This window comes from Mixophyes fleayi, chromosome 8 (genome assembly GCF_038048845.1).
Source record: "Mixophyes fleayi isolate aMixFle1 chromosome 8, aMixFle1.hap1, whole genome shotgun sequence".
In the NCBI taxonomy this organism is placed as follows: domain Eukaryota; kingdom Metazoa; phylum Chordata; class Amphibia; order Anura; family Limnodynastidae; genus Mixophyes; species Mixophyes fleayi.
This window is the reverse complement of record NC_134409.1, coordinates 100,683,200-100,698,170: the sequence shown is the minus strand read 5'-3', so window position 1 is coordinate 100,698,170 and position 14,971 is coordinate 100,683,200. Positions and strand designations below refer to the sequence as shown.

The following is a 14,971-nucleotide window of genomic DNA, read 5'->3' as shown; positions in this document are numbered from 1 at the left end:
AAGCTGGAGGTTTTATGGATTACCATGGTAGATGTTCTATGTAAGGTGAATCTGTTAAGTCGAACAGGTCGAATGTACACCCTTTCTGAAATGGAAATAATAAAAACAAATGAAGCCTTCAGCCAGTTCCAACCCATCAAGTAGCACCATCCATCCAGAGCAGCAGCACCAAATGGTAATGATCTGTAGTAAGCTTTCTTAAAATATTTGAAAGACATAAAATTATTTCAAATGTTTTATATATTTCAGTATTAACATACTGTGTCATTGTACATAATATACATCAAATGGATTGCTTAAGAAGATAAATTAAAAGTAAAGAACAGGCCTAGATAATTCCCATTTTCATTATTATAACAAACAGTCCCAAGTGAAAGCTACTGTAGCAGATGATCCCATTATCATAATCCAAAAAATAAACCTTTGGGGGATTTTTAACAACAGTATGAACAAATTTTGAGATGTTTTTCAAAAAATTAAAAAATTGGCCTTTTGAGAAAATCAACATTTTAAAAATTGTACATTTTTAATTTGTATTAAAAAATTACTGTGTGTTGTATATTATATGGAGGTCCATAAAAAGAGGTTTAAAATGAGACCTTGCCCAACTCTCTAGCTCAATTAGGTGAGCTACAAATGCAATTTAACATTAAAAGCAAATTTAAAATTGTTAAGATATTGCAGCTTTGAAGGCGAATAACTTCAAAACCAGTGCACATATCAGCCCAAGATTTTGGTGCTTTTCTTTACTCATTGCAGCATTTATTATACCACATTTCAATATAATCTGAAATGGTCAGTTTGAAACCCTGTGTTGATTTGATGTGGAAAGACCCTTCCCTGTTCCGCCACTCAAGTGTCACCTGCGTACCCAGTTTTTAATAAATAAAAACTGGGTACACAGGTGAAGCTTACCATATCATAAAGCACAGAATAAAATTGGTCTTGTTTTGCCCAAAGCAGACAACTTTTGCATCAAATAATCTCAACAACACAAGGAGGTCACACAGTGCCAGAAGCGCATCTGAAATCACAGTAGGATGGATTTGTAATCTGCACCACACGACCTTACTCCATCGTCCATGGAAGATCTGCATGATTCCTGATTAAAACAAGGTAAAGATGTGAACAGACATTCACTACCGTGGGGCACAATACAAATATCAAGTGCAACAGATGGATGGAAGGAAACATCTCTGCTAAACTGCATTGTGCCTGTACCAGACTTACACTCAACTTCAAAAACTGATGAAAAATCTGGTACCCCCCTCATCATTAATAAGGTTCCACAAATCTCTGCAGCATGCTAGTCACCAAAAAGTCACACTGAATTGTCAGATTTATTTTTTATACTTTGTAAAAATTACTTATTTTCCACTAAATTGGTAGTTGAAATAATGTGTGGCCCTTCTAAAGGTTAGAGGGCCATGGTTGCCCATCACCGTTCTAAATACTGCGCACGCATATTGAGCACACCAAGGACATGACCACAAACTTTCTTATAGCGATTGCTATGGAGGAACGGAAAACACTCTGCTGGTTAGGGACCTCTGCTGGCAGACTGCACTCTGGAGGTAGCAACAGAAAACCCAACTGCGATGACTTAATTCCCGCAATAACAACACAAAACGAGACGTGGAACGCATGGCCTTGTGCGTGCAGACGTCATGACGTCTACCAAAGCTGCTAGAACGACGTTCGGCTGGGAGTGATCACCGTATGCCCAATAAGACACCAGGACGAATGGCAAGGCGGGTCTTGAGGAGTGACAGCTGAAGGAGCCACTGACAAGTCGGAGAGTTGAAGCTTTTGTCCAATTGCGCTAGCACAGGGGCGTGCTCGCGTCGAGTCATGTTGTGGTGTTGCTGCCAGAAGGCGGAGCGGGTTGTGGTGCAGTCAGGCAGGGAAGAGCGGAGTTGGCGGAGGTGGGACTTACCGGGACACCGGTGAGAGGATGACAGGGAATTTGGGGGGAGGGGGTAATGGGGGCGTTGAGGTCCTTTGAGACGTCATGTAAATGTAACGGACTAGAATAGCTAGGTGCGGGATGCTATGTGTGGTGAGGGCCTTAGCCTTATGGGAATGTATGTCTGAGGCTGCTGGGGCTCGGTGCGGGCTCTATCACTCTCTGTTTTGACATTTCTCTGCCCTGCTTGGGGTGTTATAAATTTGCAGCCCCTCTCTAGTCCCATGTTAATATTAGAAGCATATTCTCATCAGATTGTTTACATGCTCTATTTTGTGCATTTTAGCTATATTTATAAGGATATCTTGCAACCTTTTCTGTTACAATTTTTTTTTATTACAGCTTTTCACTGTCATCTCTGTAAGGCAAGCAATATAGGAAATTATTTGCATGTGTGATTAGCTTAATAGCACCTATGATTATGGGTTTTCCATAAGTATAAGTTTAAACTGGAAGGTAGGTTACAGTGCATAGACTAGAAGTGATCACACAACTACCTGTATAATAGTTCTTTGGTGATTTTGTTTTATTTGCCTAACCATTACAATTTATAGAATAGTATTACTTTTCCATAAATTGTGTTTATGTTCTGTGTTTGTGTATTCCTTTATCAGCATCTTTTAGGTCATACTCCCAACTCTCATAGGTCAGAGGCCTGATTCTGTAACATTGCTTAGCTCTCGTTTTCTTTCTATTCACAGGGCTTTTGTCTCTTGCTCTGTACACTGACTGTACCCAGGATTCATCACCTTGCAGGCTGTTGTCACACACAGAGCTGGTGAAAGGTATGATCACGCAATCACACCTCACTGGGTGCATCAGCAAAACCATTCAGAACTACACTGTGCTAACAACTGTATCATTATTAGAGATGGGCTTTTTTAATTGTTTTGTTCTAGAAGACTCTATTTTCTTCATAGAGATAAATTGCAAAAGTGGCAATTATATTTGGTGGACTGTGAAGCCTAATAATAAAATACTAATTTGTATTAGAAATAAAGTAATTGAATTTTGTGTAGTCATGAGCACAAATTGTAAAATATTTTGTGAAAGACATGATAGATGTCTGCGGCAAGTTAAATGGATTTTTTACTAACATTTTTGACAGAAGACAACAGAGTGTCTTTTGTGACTATATTGTTGCAAACGATCACAACATCATATCTGAATTGCAGGCATTTGGTAATGTTTACTGTCATACACTTTGGTAGTGGCATGACAGAATCTTGTTGACAATTCCTATAGATTTGTAGTAATGACATCCATTGAGCTAAGATGATCTGTTACTGCAGTTGTCTTCTACTAGCAATAGTTGAATGTTTACGATTATCACAAGTAATTTTAATTCAGTACAAAACTAAACAATAGGTCACTGCTAAAGCTTCCCTAAGCTGTTAGCTAGAGCAGTGCTTTTGAAGTTGTACACAACTGTCATTTTATGTTTTGGCCATGTCTCCTCCTTTTCTGAAAGGAACACTGTATAAAAAATGTTTTGCTGTAGAATAAATGAGAACTTTTGTATCTGCATAAGTATCTTATGATATGTTTATAAACATTAAATCTTATGTAGCATTTTAGAATTGCAAAATTGTTAATTCTATGCTCATCAGCTGCAGAATGCCTTATTTGTTTATGTGTATCAAACATATTCGTTTTTATATGGTATTCCTGATTAACGTGAATATTTCCTTTTTAAAGATGTAACATGTTTGTTGTATTTATGATGCATAAAATGTTGCTATTATCAATGTGATTATCAGAAACATTGCATATAAGTCATTCAGAATGCAAAATGCTGCATCAATTTTAATGTTAGATTTATTAGTTTCTGTACCTGCACAATCTTTCTGATTTGTATGGGATCTTCTGTGTAAAATAAATCACTTTTAAATGTAATATATAATATGCACTCAATGTTTGCGCCTAACTAATGTACAGATGGTAACCCGAAAGCAAAACATTGTTTTTTTTTGTCTTTAGACTATACCTGCGTGTGATTCTGCACCATTTTGCACACCATTTTTCTTTCCCATGCAGACGAATGAGGGAGAAACACTTGAAGAAAGCTGCCCCAAGGTAAGCTCATTATAATGTATTTGGGAATTGTGCTGCATGAAGGCGTTTTAGGCTGGGTACCCACTATTGTGTTTTCAGACGATAATCGCATATATCACAGAAGTTTGTACCCTGGAACGATGAACAATTATCCTTCCAAAGCACATGAAATCATTGATTGAGATTTTCAAACTGAACTGAAAATCTCGTTCCGCAATGGAACAATATTGTTCCAATTCTGTAATGTGTATGCACTCACAGCCAGGATCTTCATAGAGCTTACAGAGTCACGTTCTTTTCAGCCGAAGGTTATGACAGATGAATAGCGCAGATCTGAATGTAAATATTGTAAAGTGTGTATACATGAATCGCCATGCTGATCTGGACTTTTTTTTTTTAAAAAAAGCATTTTATCAGTCATTGGTAAAATTGTTATAAATAACACATTGGAAGAAAACTTATGTAGTGTGTACCTAGCCTTAGCCTTGTAGCATTCATCCATTCTAAATAAGCTAAAGTGCAAATTCCAATCAACAAGTACAATTCAGACAGACAAGGGATGTTGAAATTATAATAATAAACATTCTAGCCACATTTCTGAGATAAGGCAGAATTGTGATTTATTTGTCACGGTAAGCAGTAAATGTCATCAGATAAAAAACAAAGAAACTAATATCTCCTTTTCCAGGTGGTGGTATAATTGAGTGTGTTTATGAAAAGCATGCAAATGTTATATTTTAGATTGTTTTTTTGTCTCAAAAAAACTAATTTAGATTATCTAATTCTACAGCCACCCATGGTACTCTTACTTTTTTTTTTTTTTTTCCTTCCTCTCTTTAAAAATCTTGTCATTAAGAAAGGAAACATCATGAGAAAATCACGTTGGTGGTCCAATCTAGCCCTAACTTACAAAAACAATGTTTTGGATATCAAGTGATCTAATGAAGTCAGAGAGGTGGACAGTGTGCCCATACAACCCCCACTGCAGAATTGATCTATCTTTCAGCCTCATGTTTGAATTTTCTGGGCAACACTGCCAGATACTTTAAAGTTAATTAAATATAAAAAACATTCTCTGTTTTTATGTTCTATCTGTGGGTAAAGATATATTTTTGTAGAAGATAATTTGTTTACACACATCAGACAGACGTGAGTGGTTCTCTAAGGTCCCATGTGCTTCCTCCGATCCTCTGCGTGCTGATCAGACATTTCTTTAGTAAAGTACTTCTACCAACAGTGGAGAAGGAAAGTTTGGCTGAATTAAGCTAGGTACACACTACAGATATTTTCTCCCGATGATGGGGATTTGTATGTACACACTACACACTATACACGTTTTACAAGATTCACCTTCAGATCTGTGTTTTTCAACTGTCGTAACCATCAGCTGAAAAGATCGTGACTCTGGAAACTCTATGGAGATCCTGGATGTATACACACTGCAGAATCGGAACGACATTGGTCCATTGTTGAACGAGATTTTCAGTTTAGTTTGAAAAGCTCGATAAACGATTTCATGTGCTTTGGAAGGATAATCGTTCATCGTTCCAGGGTACACACTACTGTGGTATCGGACCAATTCGTAATTTTATCATCTAATTGGCCTGATAAAAGGCCTCCGCTCTGCTCCATTGAGCGAAGGCATCAGAGGAGCAGGATAGATGCTGTATCCCAAGCGCCCACAATAGTTACTCGCATTCAACTATTCCCAGTAATATGAGTTTATATTTTATCTCTGTATGCCAATTATTTTTTTAAATACTATACTACATCATCCAGTTCAGAAAGATGCCATGTGAAAATGTCATCCAGTCAGCCATAAAAATTTGTTTTTGCTGCAATCAATAATTTATCGCCGTGCTAACAGCGAGCTCTATGCAGAGTGATAATGGTTCCATTTTGCTGTACAGAGCATGTGTGGGGCCCCACATCTATAATATTACAATAAAGGTGTTAAGCTGGGTACACACTATAGAAATTTCGACCAACTTTTTATGCGGAGCGATTTTACATGCGATCGATGGTCCGATCACTCAGTCCATGGACTGCATAGACACTAGCCTTGTTTAGGACGATAAAGGGAAGAGCGGACGTCCCTTTAGCGACTTTTTACAGCCATGTTGTCGTGAGCAATGACTGTAATTTCGTACTCACTGTTGTGGATCGGTCGGAAACTTATACACACTACACAATGGAAACGAGATTGGAACGAAAATATTAAACGGTACGACCAACCAAATGAGGCGATAATCGTCCATTTGGGCAGACTTTCGACCATCTTGTCGCTGCACACACTGACCCGACTTTTGAACGAGCGGTCGTATGTCGGCTGTTTGAGCCAATTATTGGACGAAAACAGTGTAGTGTGTACCCAGCTTTACTTCGCAGAGCCATACAGTAGAAGATCGCATTTGGAAATGCAACAACAATGGAAGTGCTTCAAGTTGGCTATTTGTAGCAGACAATGTCACTGAATATACAGAAACATTTATGTATAATTTTGCTGATATAGGTTTATTTGTTTATGGCTCCATTACAAACATATATCATGGGATTTTTGTTTTCAGGATTGCCTGAAATTTTTGCCTGTCCAACCGATGTATTTTGTTTAAATGCACTTATAATACACCAAATTTAAGGATTTGGTTCAAAATTTGACTGACCTTTTGTCCAAATCCTGAGTAAGTTTCAGGCGAGTTCTCACTTCTTGGGGCTAAATTATAAGCTAGTATTTAGGCCAACTGGTTAAATATTTGACAGACTATTTAGCAAATACACTATGTACTTTACTAAATCCTAAAATGCATGGAATACAAAAATAACTTGAGTTCAAAATGGTGTCACTATATCTCTGCAGAGTGTGCACTCATATGGCAGAATTTCTTGGTCAAATTTCCCTTGAAAGCACAGTACTTATTTCAAAGAGGACATTTTCTCTGTTGTAAAGTCCATGCTGTTTTTAACATGTAGCAGAAGCAAAATTCCACTCCTTGGGAGAGGGACTTATAGAAGCGCACTCATTATGTTAACAGTATACATGGCAGACCTTTTATCCCTCCCATTCAGCGCTTCTCACTGTTATAGATAAAAGACATGGAGGAGGGGTACTGCAGTGTTTGCAACTAGTATGCCTGCCAGCCTGTTTATCATGCTAGCTGGGTCGTTTAACATCCATTATTGAGTCTGTCCAAGGTGATGCTACAGGCTAGGGATGGGAGGAAACAGGCTCTCGTTAAGTGGAGTTTCTATTTGGAACACAATAAAAGCAAATATGATGAGGGAATTGAAATAATTCCAAACTTTACAATTTATTAGTAACCCAGGTAAATATATCCAGATGACACTATCATGGTTTGGTATTCTTTTGCAAACATTAGCTTATTGCAGCTGGACGTGGCACTCTAAAGAAACTATACAATATCTAAAGGTAATAAAGACTAATTGTATAGTTGTAGGCAGAGTCCTTTGTATGACTGTATTTAGTTTCCTACTGCTTTATAATGTATCTATATACACGTCATAGATTTATATTAAACTAGATCTATCGGAAATTGTGTAAAACTTACAAAAATCCTTTTTTTTTTTTTCTACATATAGCAAAGTATATGTCTTTGCTTAGAAAGAATACTGATTTAGTGTTTAAAGCTGCATTACCACATAAAGTGAAACTTGCAACTCATCACTTTAAATGGCAGCAAAAAGGCACAAGTTGGAGGACCAATCAGAAGCTGCAGTGTCCATGATTACAGTTTCTCATTAATCCACCTGCTCACCAAACCCCCTTGCCCTCTGAAAGTTTTACTCGGCTCCAGTTTTCAGCTAGGGCTGTGTGATTAGCCATGGAGCCTTGGGACCATGGGGCTGCAGACTTTCGGATGGTGGTGCAACAATAATGGTCCAGTTGGTAAATCATGCTGCCTAGCAGGTTATCTCTCATCCCTTTGATAACTTCAATTTTAGGGTAGCTTCTTAGGCTACTAAGCAGCAGTGCAGAAGCCTATGTGACAGGCTTGCAATGCTCTATACAGACTGGTGGGGAGGAAATTCCTTATTGCCTTTTTTAATAGTTCTGCAGTGTAAGAGTCCTTACCCACTGGCGTTACATTAAACACCAGTGACTCCACGGGGCAGATTAAATTGTGTCTGAGGCGCTCAAATGCGCATTTTGCCGGTTGTTACAACAAGAGATTTACGCTTGGTTTTTCTGCGCATGGCTATGGGATGGAATGAGTGATGATTTCTTTAAAACCTCCAGAACAGTCTGTGGAGGTACTTTGTCTCCTTGCACTGAATTAAACTGCCCCCACATATCCCAACACCTTTTGCATATGTGTGTTCTGCCTGCATCACATGTTGCGTTTCGGTAACTGCATACAGCTTACAAATATTGATGTATTGGTCTGTCTGTCAGTGATAGTAATGGCTATTTTTGCAAGCACTGCATTTACTCTATTGCAAAAGACCTTAGTTTGCTAGCAGACCTTTAAACATTCACATGGCTTTGGATCCTGCACAGATGCGGGTGTCCTACACACTGCAAGCTCATTCCACATGGACAAAATAATTTAAGTTTCAACCAAACATTAAAGGATAACATCAGCAAAAACTGAACATTTAGTTTATGATGGAGTTAAAATAGTTTACAATAAAATATATATTATTCCTGTTCAACTCTGTCCAAAAGTAGACTTTTCGTTTCAGCAGAGTTCCTTTTTTAATTTGCCTAAAATTTTTAACTACAGTTATGTTTAATTGGCTATTGCTGAATGTGCAGTTAAGTTCAGCAATGGTACCTGAGCAGAAATGTGTAGCGTGTGGAGGGATAAATTAAAAAGCACATTGTGCTGACTGTGTTGATCCACAAAACAAAGCGCTGGTAGACAACGCACTCCTCTCCTGCAAGCTGATCCTCATCAATAAATAGCTCTTGGGATGTAAAATAACTTTTTTATTTCTTAAAAATAAGAATTGCTTTTATAGTATAGTAATAAAGAAAAAGTGGAAATGTTGCCTATAGGCAACCAATCAGATTCTAGCTGTCATTTATTTAGTGCACTCTATAAAATGACAGCTAGTATCTGATTGGTTGCTATAGTCCACTTTTCAAACCCGCAGTTTAGTAAATATACCCCTTTGCCTTAGAATATAAGCTGAAATAATGCCCCAATAGTATGTAGCAGGTGGAGTCACCAGTTCTTGTAAAGTAAATATGGATTCTTTCGTCCTTTCACCCATGTTCCAAATCTTTATAATGTTATGTTTCATGATGCAATGACCACTTCATTAGGGGGACATAAGTTTATTTTGTTGTTGTTTTTTTTTTTTTGTTTGTTTTTTTTTTATCCTCTTTTTTTTTAGTCTCTCTCTTAGTGGTTTGGTGTGAAAGGTAATGAAAACAGAGTTGGCAAAAATAAATACATATATGAATATGTAGTTAAAGCTTCTTTTATGCAGAAGTGCTACTATACAGTGCAGGGTTTTCAAAACGGCTAACATTCTGTAGATGCTCTATGGGACGGTGGTGGTATGTAAAAGATCTCCTTCAACCCCCACCCCACCCTATTAAAGACATACTATTCTTATCACTCATGTATCTATTGGATGCATTCTGCTTGAGTTTAACTAATCAACAAAGAAAGATAGTCCAGGAGTTTCTTTGCAAAACTCGAGCTTTTAGGGTATTAATGTCCACAAAGGTGGACACTTTCTTTTAACTTTGGTTTTGTAACTTTCTCCCCATATGTTTGTATAGTTGATTCCAACACACTACATTATATGAAAAAAAACATTTAAAAACACTTTTAAACTTGTCTTGACACTGTGTGAACAATACATGGGGATGTGGTCTATGTACTCCAAATGTAAACAAGATGTTGTGGGTTTACTTATTTCTTTTAAATAAGCTTTAGCTACAGTGTGAACCAGCAGTGTCATCAGCCACTAACGTGTGCATTGCAGATTTTTGTGAATGAGTTGTGCATGACGCCTGCTTCTTTTTCTGAAATACTGTTTTAGGGAAGTTGCTGCTTATCTGTTGCACAAGTGACTGTCAATAGAACAGTCTGAGTTTATCTATATTTAGTTGTTAGTTACCCTTTGTTGACATACCCTAAACAGACCTGCTAACTACCACTGCATGTCACACGAACACCTGCTAAAGGAGCCCTTTGCATGGTAAGCACCGATGCCAGGGAACACAAATGTCCTGAGGTGCTAGGTCAAAAGCAAGCTAAAAAGTAGCAACTTCTGTGCTGAGTCATTGGTTATTGATTAAAATGCTAAGGGCGCACTTGCTTCAGTGCCACCCTAGCTCTGCAACCAATTATAGTGCATGTTGTTTTAATATTACTCAATTCTTCAATTTTGCTAGAATGGCAATACCAAGAAAGCTCCATCCAGAGTGCTTAGACTATAAGTGATGATATTACTCTAGCTGGGTACTGTCATGTATATGGCCGGCATGGAACTGTTACTGCTGATATCATGGGCTTGCTACTGAATCATGTGTTTGTGCAAATTTCTTCTCAACTGAATCTGCCCCTAAACATGCATAAACAAAGTGTTTTCGGAACGGGCGCGAGACAGCTTGAGTGAATTTTTTTTGCAGAAATCTCACTCCTTTTTGCTCAATAGAGGTGCGAGCGATAAATATATATACATATATATATAATGTGACAAGGGACTCAATATGTTGGCATCATTGAATTGTTATAATGACACAGGTTTTATTTGCTGGCTTCTGGAGGCATTTATGGTGGCATGGTGTTAGAGGCATATATTGGCATCATGAGCTAATGGTTGCATGAAACTACATTATTAGGCATGATACTGTATGTATTCATCATTGGGCTTTATGTGTAGTATATGGGGTTACGCAATAACAGTATTCACTTATTTTATTCAGTTTATTTTGTGAGCATAGTGTTATATTTTTTTTTGCCAATCATACTTGCAAGTATGTATCATGCCATAGCATTAAGTTAATTTAACCAATGGATGTTGGAAGTGAGCCTAAATAATATTTCTATCCAATTATGCAGTGCAGCTTATAAACGGTAAAAAGTCACAGTAATTAAAGTTTATAACTTTTAAAATGTAGCACAACGAATGCCCAGAACTAGCTTAGGGTGGAAATGGCATTGCAGCAATTAATCAAAAAAGTGCTATAAGATCACAAGGTTTTAGTTTTTCGTCTTGTTTTTGTGTGTTCACAGAATATGATCCTATTGTCTGGTGTATAATGCAGCTTATTTAAAGAAACATTCTAGTTTGTTGTTCCATTAAGATCCATAGTATTCTACTTCATTCTCATGTGACTGTTTGCACACAGGGCTTATACATACTATCCGCTTAGTATATTAGTGTGCACCAATGCACTTCAGCCAAAACTTTAAAAGGGTTAATTTAAAATTATTTTGACGGAAGAATTCAATTAGGAATCCCAAAACCATGAACAGCATGGATTGTGGGTTAAATCCTCTCTGCAGACCATGTGATTCTTTGTATATTATAATTAGCAGCCTTCCTGGGAGCATCAGGGCATTTCCCATCCCTGGCAGATTGGAGGGCGCTCAAGCGTGTAATCTTGTTTGGCTGACATGATATTTTACTTAAACATGTTCCTCATAAGCTTAACCCATGTAATGTCAGAATTGATGTTATCTCATTGTATTGGAGTAAGCCAGTCTCATAGGAGTGGTGGTATTTAAATAGAATTTTGTATTGCTTTTTTTTATATCAAGAATTCCAGAGTCTACAGTCCCTCTCCATTATAATGTTTCAGATTAGTTCTTCTACATCTCATCAGTAACCCTGTTGCAGCCCTCAATGCCCATTTTTTTTGGTACCTTCTACTCATTAATACTCTGCAGCAAGGGTTCTGTGTTAGGAGGGAGGTTTTTCTCTGACTTTGCAGGCCGTTACCTACAGCTAGGGAAACTTGTTTTAAAGAAATGTAGTGTTTGGATTGGTAGTCATTTACGGGCAGGGCCGGTGATGTCTCAGCTTTTTTGCCCTCTATCAGATACCATTAGGAGACTGTTCTAAATATATGGGTGCTGGTGAAGCCGTCTGTAATGATGTTGGAATATATTTTTCTTTTTAACAAGGCAACCGTGGAATATCAGGCTATTACTGAACAATGGATTTCGACCAATATCTGAAAATTGCGTTTTTTGGGTTTGGTGTATAGTTAAAAATGTAATCGTTTTTTGTGGTTTTTTTTTTTTTGTTGTTGTTGGTTTTTTTTTTTAGGTTTTTATTTTAGTTTTCTCCTTTTACATCTGTCTTATAATAATATTTTTAAATTCTTTTAGCATTTTTCCAAACCTTCTTAATATTTGTTAGCTACTACCTACAAATAAACATTATGTAATTGTACTTTACGTAGTAGATCGGTCACCCTGGTTCTAAATTGCCATTGATTTAAAATATTCCCTTGATTATTACAATTCTTCATAGTTTGTATATTAAAAGATGGCACTACAAGCTGCATTTGTACACATTCTGCTCAGAAATGTGAGAGGCAGGTAGACCCCAAGATGCAGTGTAATTTGATAACCTGGCAATCCTGTAAAAAAAAAAAAAAAAATATAATATATAATTATTATTTTTTTTTGTTTTTTTATATCGGCTCTATCTTCTGGCAAAGAATGCTGAGGCTTGTAGTTTTACAACACCTGGAGAGCCACAGGTTGGCCAGGCCTGCTCTAGAGTGTGTACAGCATATTGAGAACAGTAGTACAGATTGCACGCCTTGCTATGATATCGATAAGGAAATTGGGCAACAATTATGGCATAGGATGTATATGAAATCCTGAGAGGAGCAAGCTGTTTGGGTTTGCTAAAAAGAAGGTTATACCACTAATCTGCGTCAGCATATCTAAATTTAGTTGCAAACTGTGCAATTGTTTGTATGTAATCCTTGAACAGCTGGTTATGTAAGCAATTTTACATCTCATTCACAAAAGTGCAATGTAAATGAGATTGTGTTATTTAGCGTATGGTAACCGCACTAACAAGTCTAAAATCAAAATCTGTTGAGCTAATTGAAACCGTATGTTGATTAAAGTAGCATTAAAAAATATACTCTATTCAGCAGTAATGTATATTAAAAATATAATTAAAATAGTTGACACGGCCTTAAAACTGCCTGTAATAAGTGTTGCATATGCATTAAAATGGGAAGGGGAAAAAAAGATTGCTTCTGGTTTTGATAGGGGGGGCTATTTCAAGAAGACAAAAGTTGGTTAGATGGGGACCGATGTAGGGCAAGCTCATTCACTTTCACCCTCTACCCCCAATCACAGCGCCACAAGTCATATAAAGATAAATGAGAAACAAGTTGTGGCTCATATATAACTGCCCAGTTTATCTCTGATGAATAGAAAAGTTTGACAAGAGGCCAAAAATCTCAGAAAAAGTAAGTAATACAATAAAAAATAATTATTTTTTTTGTATGAATATGGAATTGTTTTGTAATCTGTATGTACACTCTGGGTTTAGAAAATGACCACTGGAAGTCGATATTATAGGAAATGATGCATTCACACATGTTCCAAGCGTGTTACTGTCTCATTGATGCAATCAAGCTCTAACCGTTTACTGAAAGGACTTTTTCGTTTTGTTTCAGATCATTTGTTGTGTAGCTAAATGGTCGAACTGTTATATATGGGGTTCAGTGCAGTGTAATATGCCGTCGTGCTCGGTTATAAAGATTGTTTCCCAGTCTTTTGGATGTACAAATATAATCTGGTTCAGAGATCGCACAAATCAACAGAAAGAAACTAAAATAAAAGTCAAACTTTTTGGTAATATAATCAAGGTCTAGACAGAAATGATGTTGAGGGAGTAACAGTGGTTGGTAAGAAACAAGCTAGACCAGGGGGAATTAGTTTGAAAGTGTTGTACTGCATGTTGTAGTTACATAATTTTGAGGCTCCATCTGGCCCTGGGCAAGGTCATTGGGGTGCAATATTCCACTAGCTGGATCTTTGCAGGACAGATAAGGTAAGGAGAAAATGGATTAGACTTGTAGGGAGGATCTTGGTCCACAGGACTTCTTGAGTGAGGGTGCAAATTGAAGACCAGAAAGGTAAGCAGGTGGTGGCCAATCACAGCAATAGATATTTAATCATGATAATGCTTTGTCTTCTTAGTGTCTTTATAGTTCAGTCAATGGTACCAGGTTACACTCCTTTACAGGAGTGTCAATGTGTCTCCAGTGCACTGGGATTACTGCTTCGCCCCTATTTAGTCGACCTAAAAGCAGAAATGTATTTTAATAGTTGAATGTAGTAGGAAATGTAAAACAAGATAAGGCACCTTTTACTTTCTTTAATACTTTGTATTGGGTTATGGATTGACTGATATGAGTGAATTTTAGGGTAGGTAAATATAATATTCAAAATGCTGCCTCTGACTTTATTGAACCTCCAGCACCATCTGGGAATACTGCTTTTCAACTAACAGAATTGAGCATTTGTGAGCAAATAAAGTGATTTCAGTGAATTATATTCGTTGCTATATTATTTGCAGAAAAACTAGCCCCCAGCCTACTTACTGATCAGATCAAAAGTTTCCTAGATATATGTTGCCTTCAGTGCTTACCATACCTGCAATCCTTCTGTGGTGTGCTATTTTTAAGAGGGAAAAAAGCTTGACTGGGCCACTGCCGGGGCTGATATTGTTACAATTCTGAAGGAGGGTTGTAAAACTACCTTGTGCCCTAGCAATTGACTCATATTATTATATACCATACTGCGCAAAAGTTTTAGACACGTGTGGAAAAAAAAATGCTGCAAAGTAAGAATGCTTTCAAATATAGAAGTGTTAATAGATTATATTTATTAATTAGCAAAATGCAAAGTGAATGAACAGAAGAGTATTCTAAATCAAATCAATATTTGGTGTGACCACCCCTTGCTTTCAAAACAGCCTCAATTCTTCTAG

At 37.2% G+C, this 14,971-nt stretch overlaps 1 protein-coding gene across 4 annotated transcripts in view; it reads left to right on the top strand.

Annotated features, from left to right (window-relative positions):
* Nucleotides 1–1,841: 1,841 nt before the first annotated feature.
* Nucleotides 1,842–14,971, top strand: part of TNRC6B (trinucleotide repeat containing adaptor 6B) — a 107,226-nt gene continuing 94,096 nt past the window's right edge. For 2 of the 4 annotated variants that reach the window (XM_075183008.1, XM_075183003.1), the window contains exons 1-3: nucleotides 1,860–1,946; nucleotides 2,668–2,751; nucleotides 3,947–4,042. In XM_075183008.1, coding sequence (XP_075039109.1) covers nucleotides 4,008–4,042 — 35 coding nt within the window. In that variant the 5' untranslated portion in view covers nucleotides 1,860–1,946; nucleotides 2,668–2,751; nucleotides 3,947–4,007. The other 2 variants (XM_075183004.1, XM_075183005.1) reach the window with 2 other exon arrangements.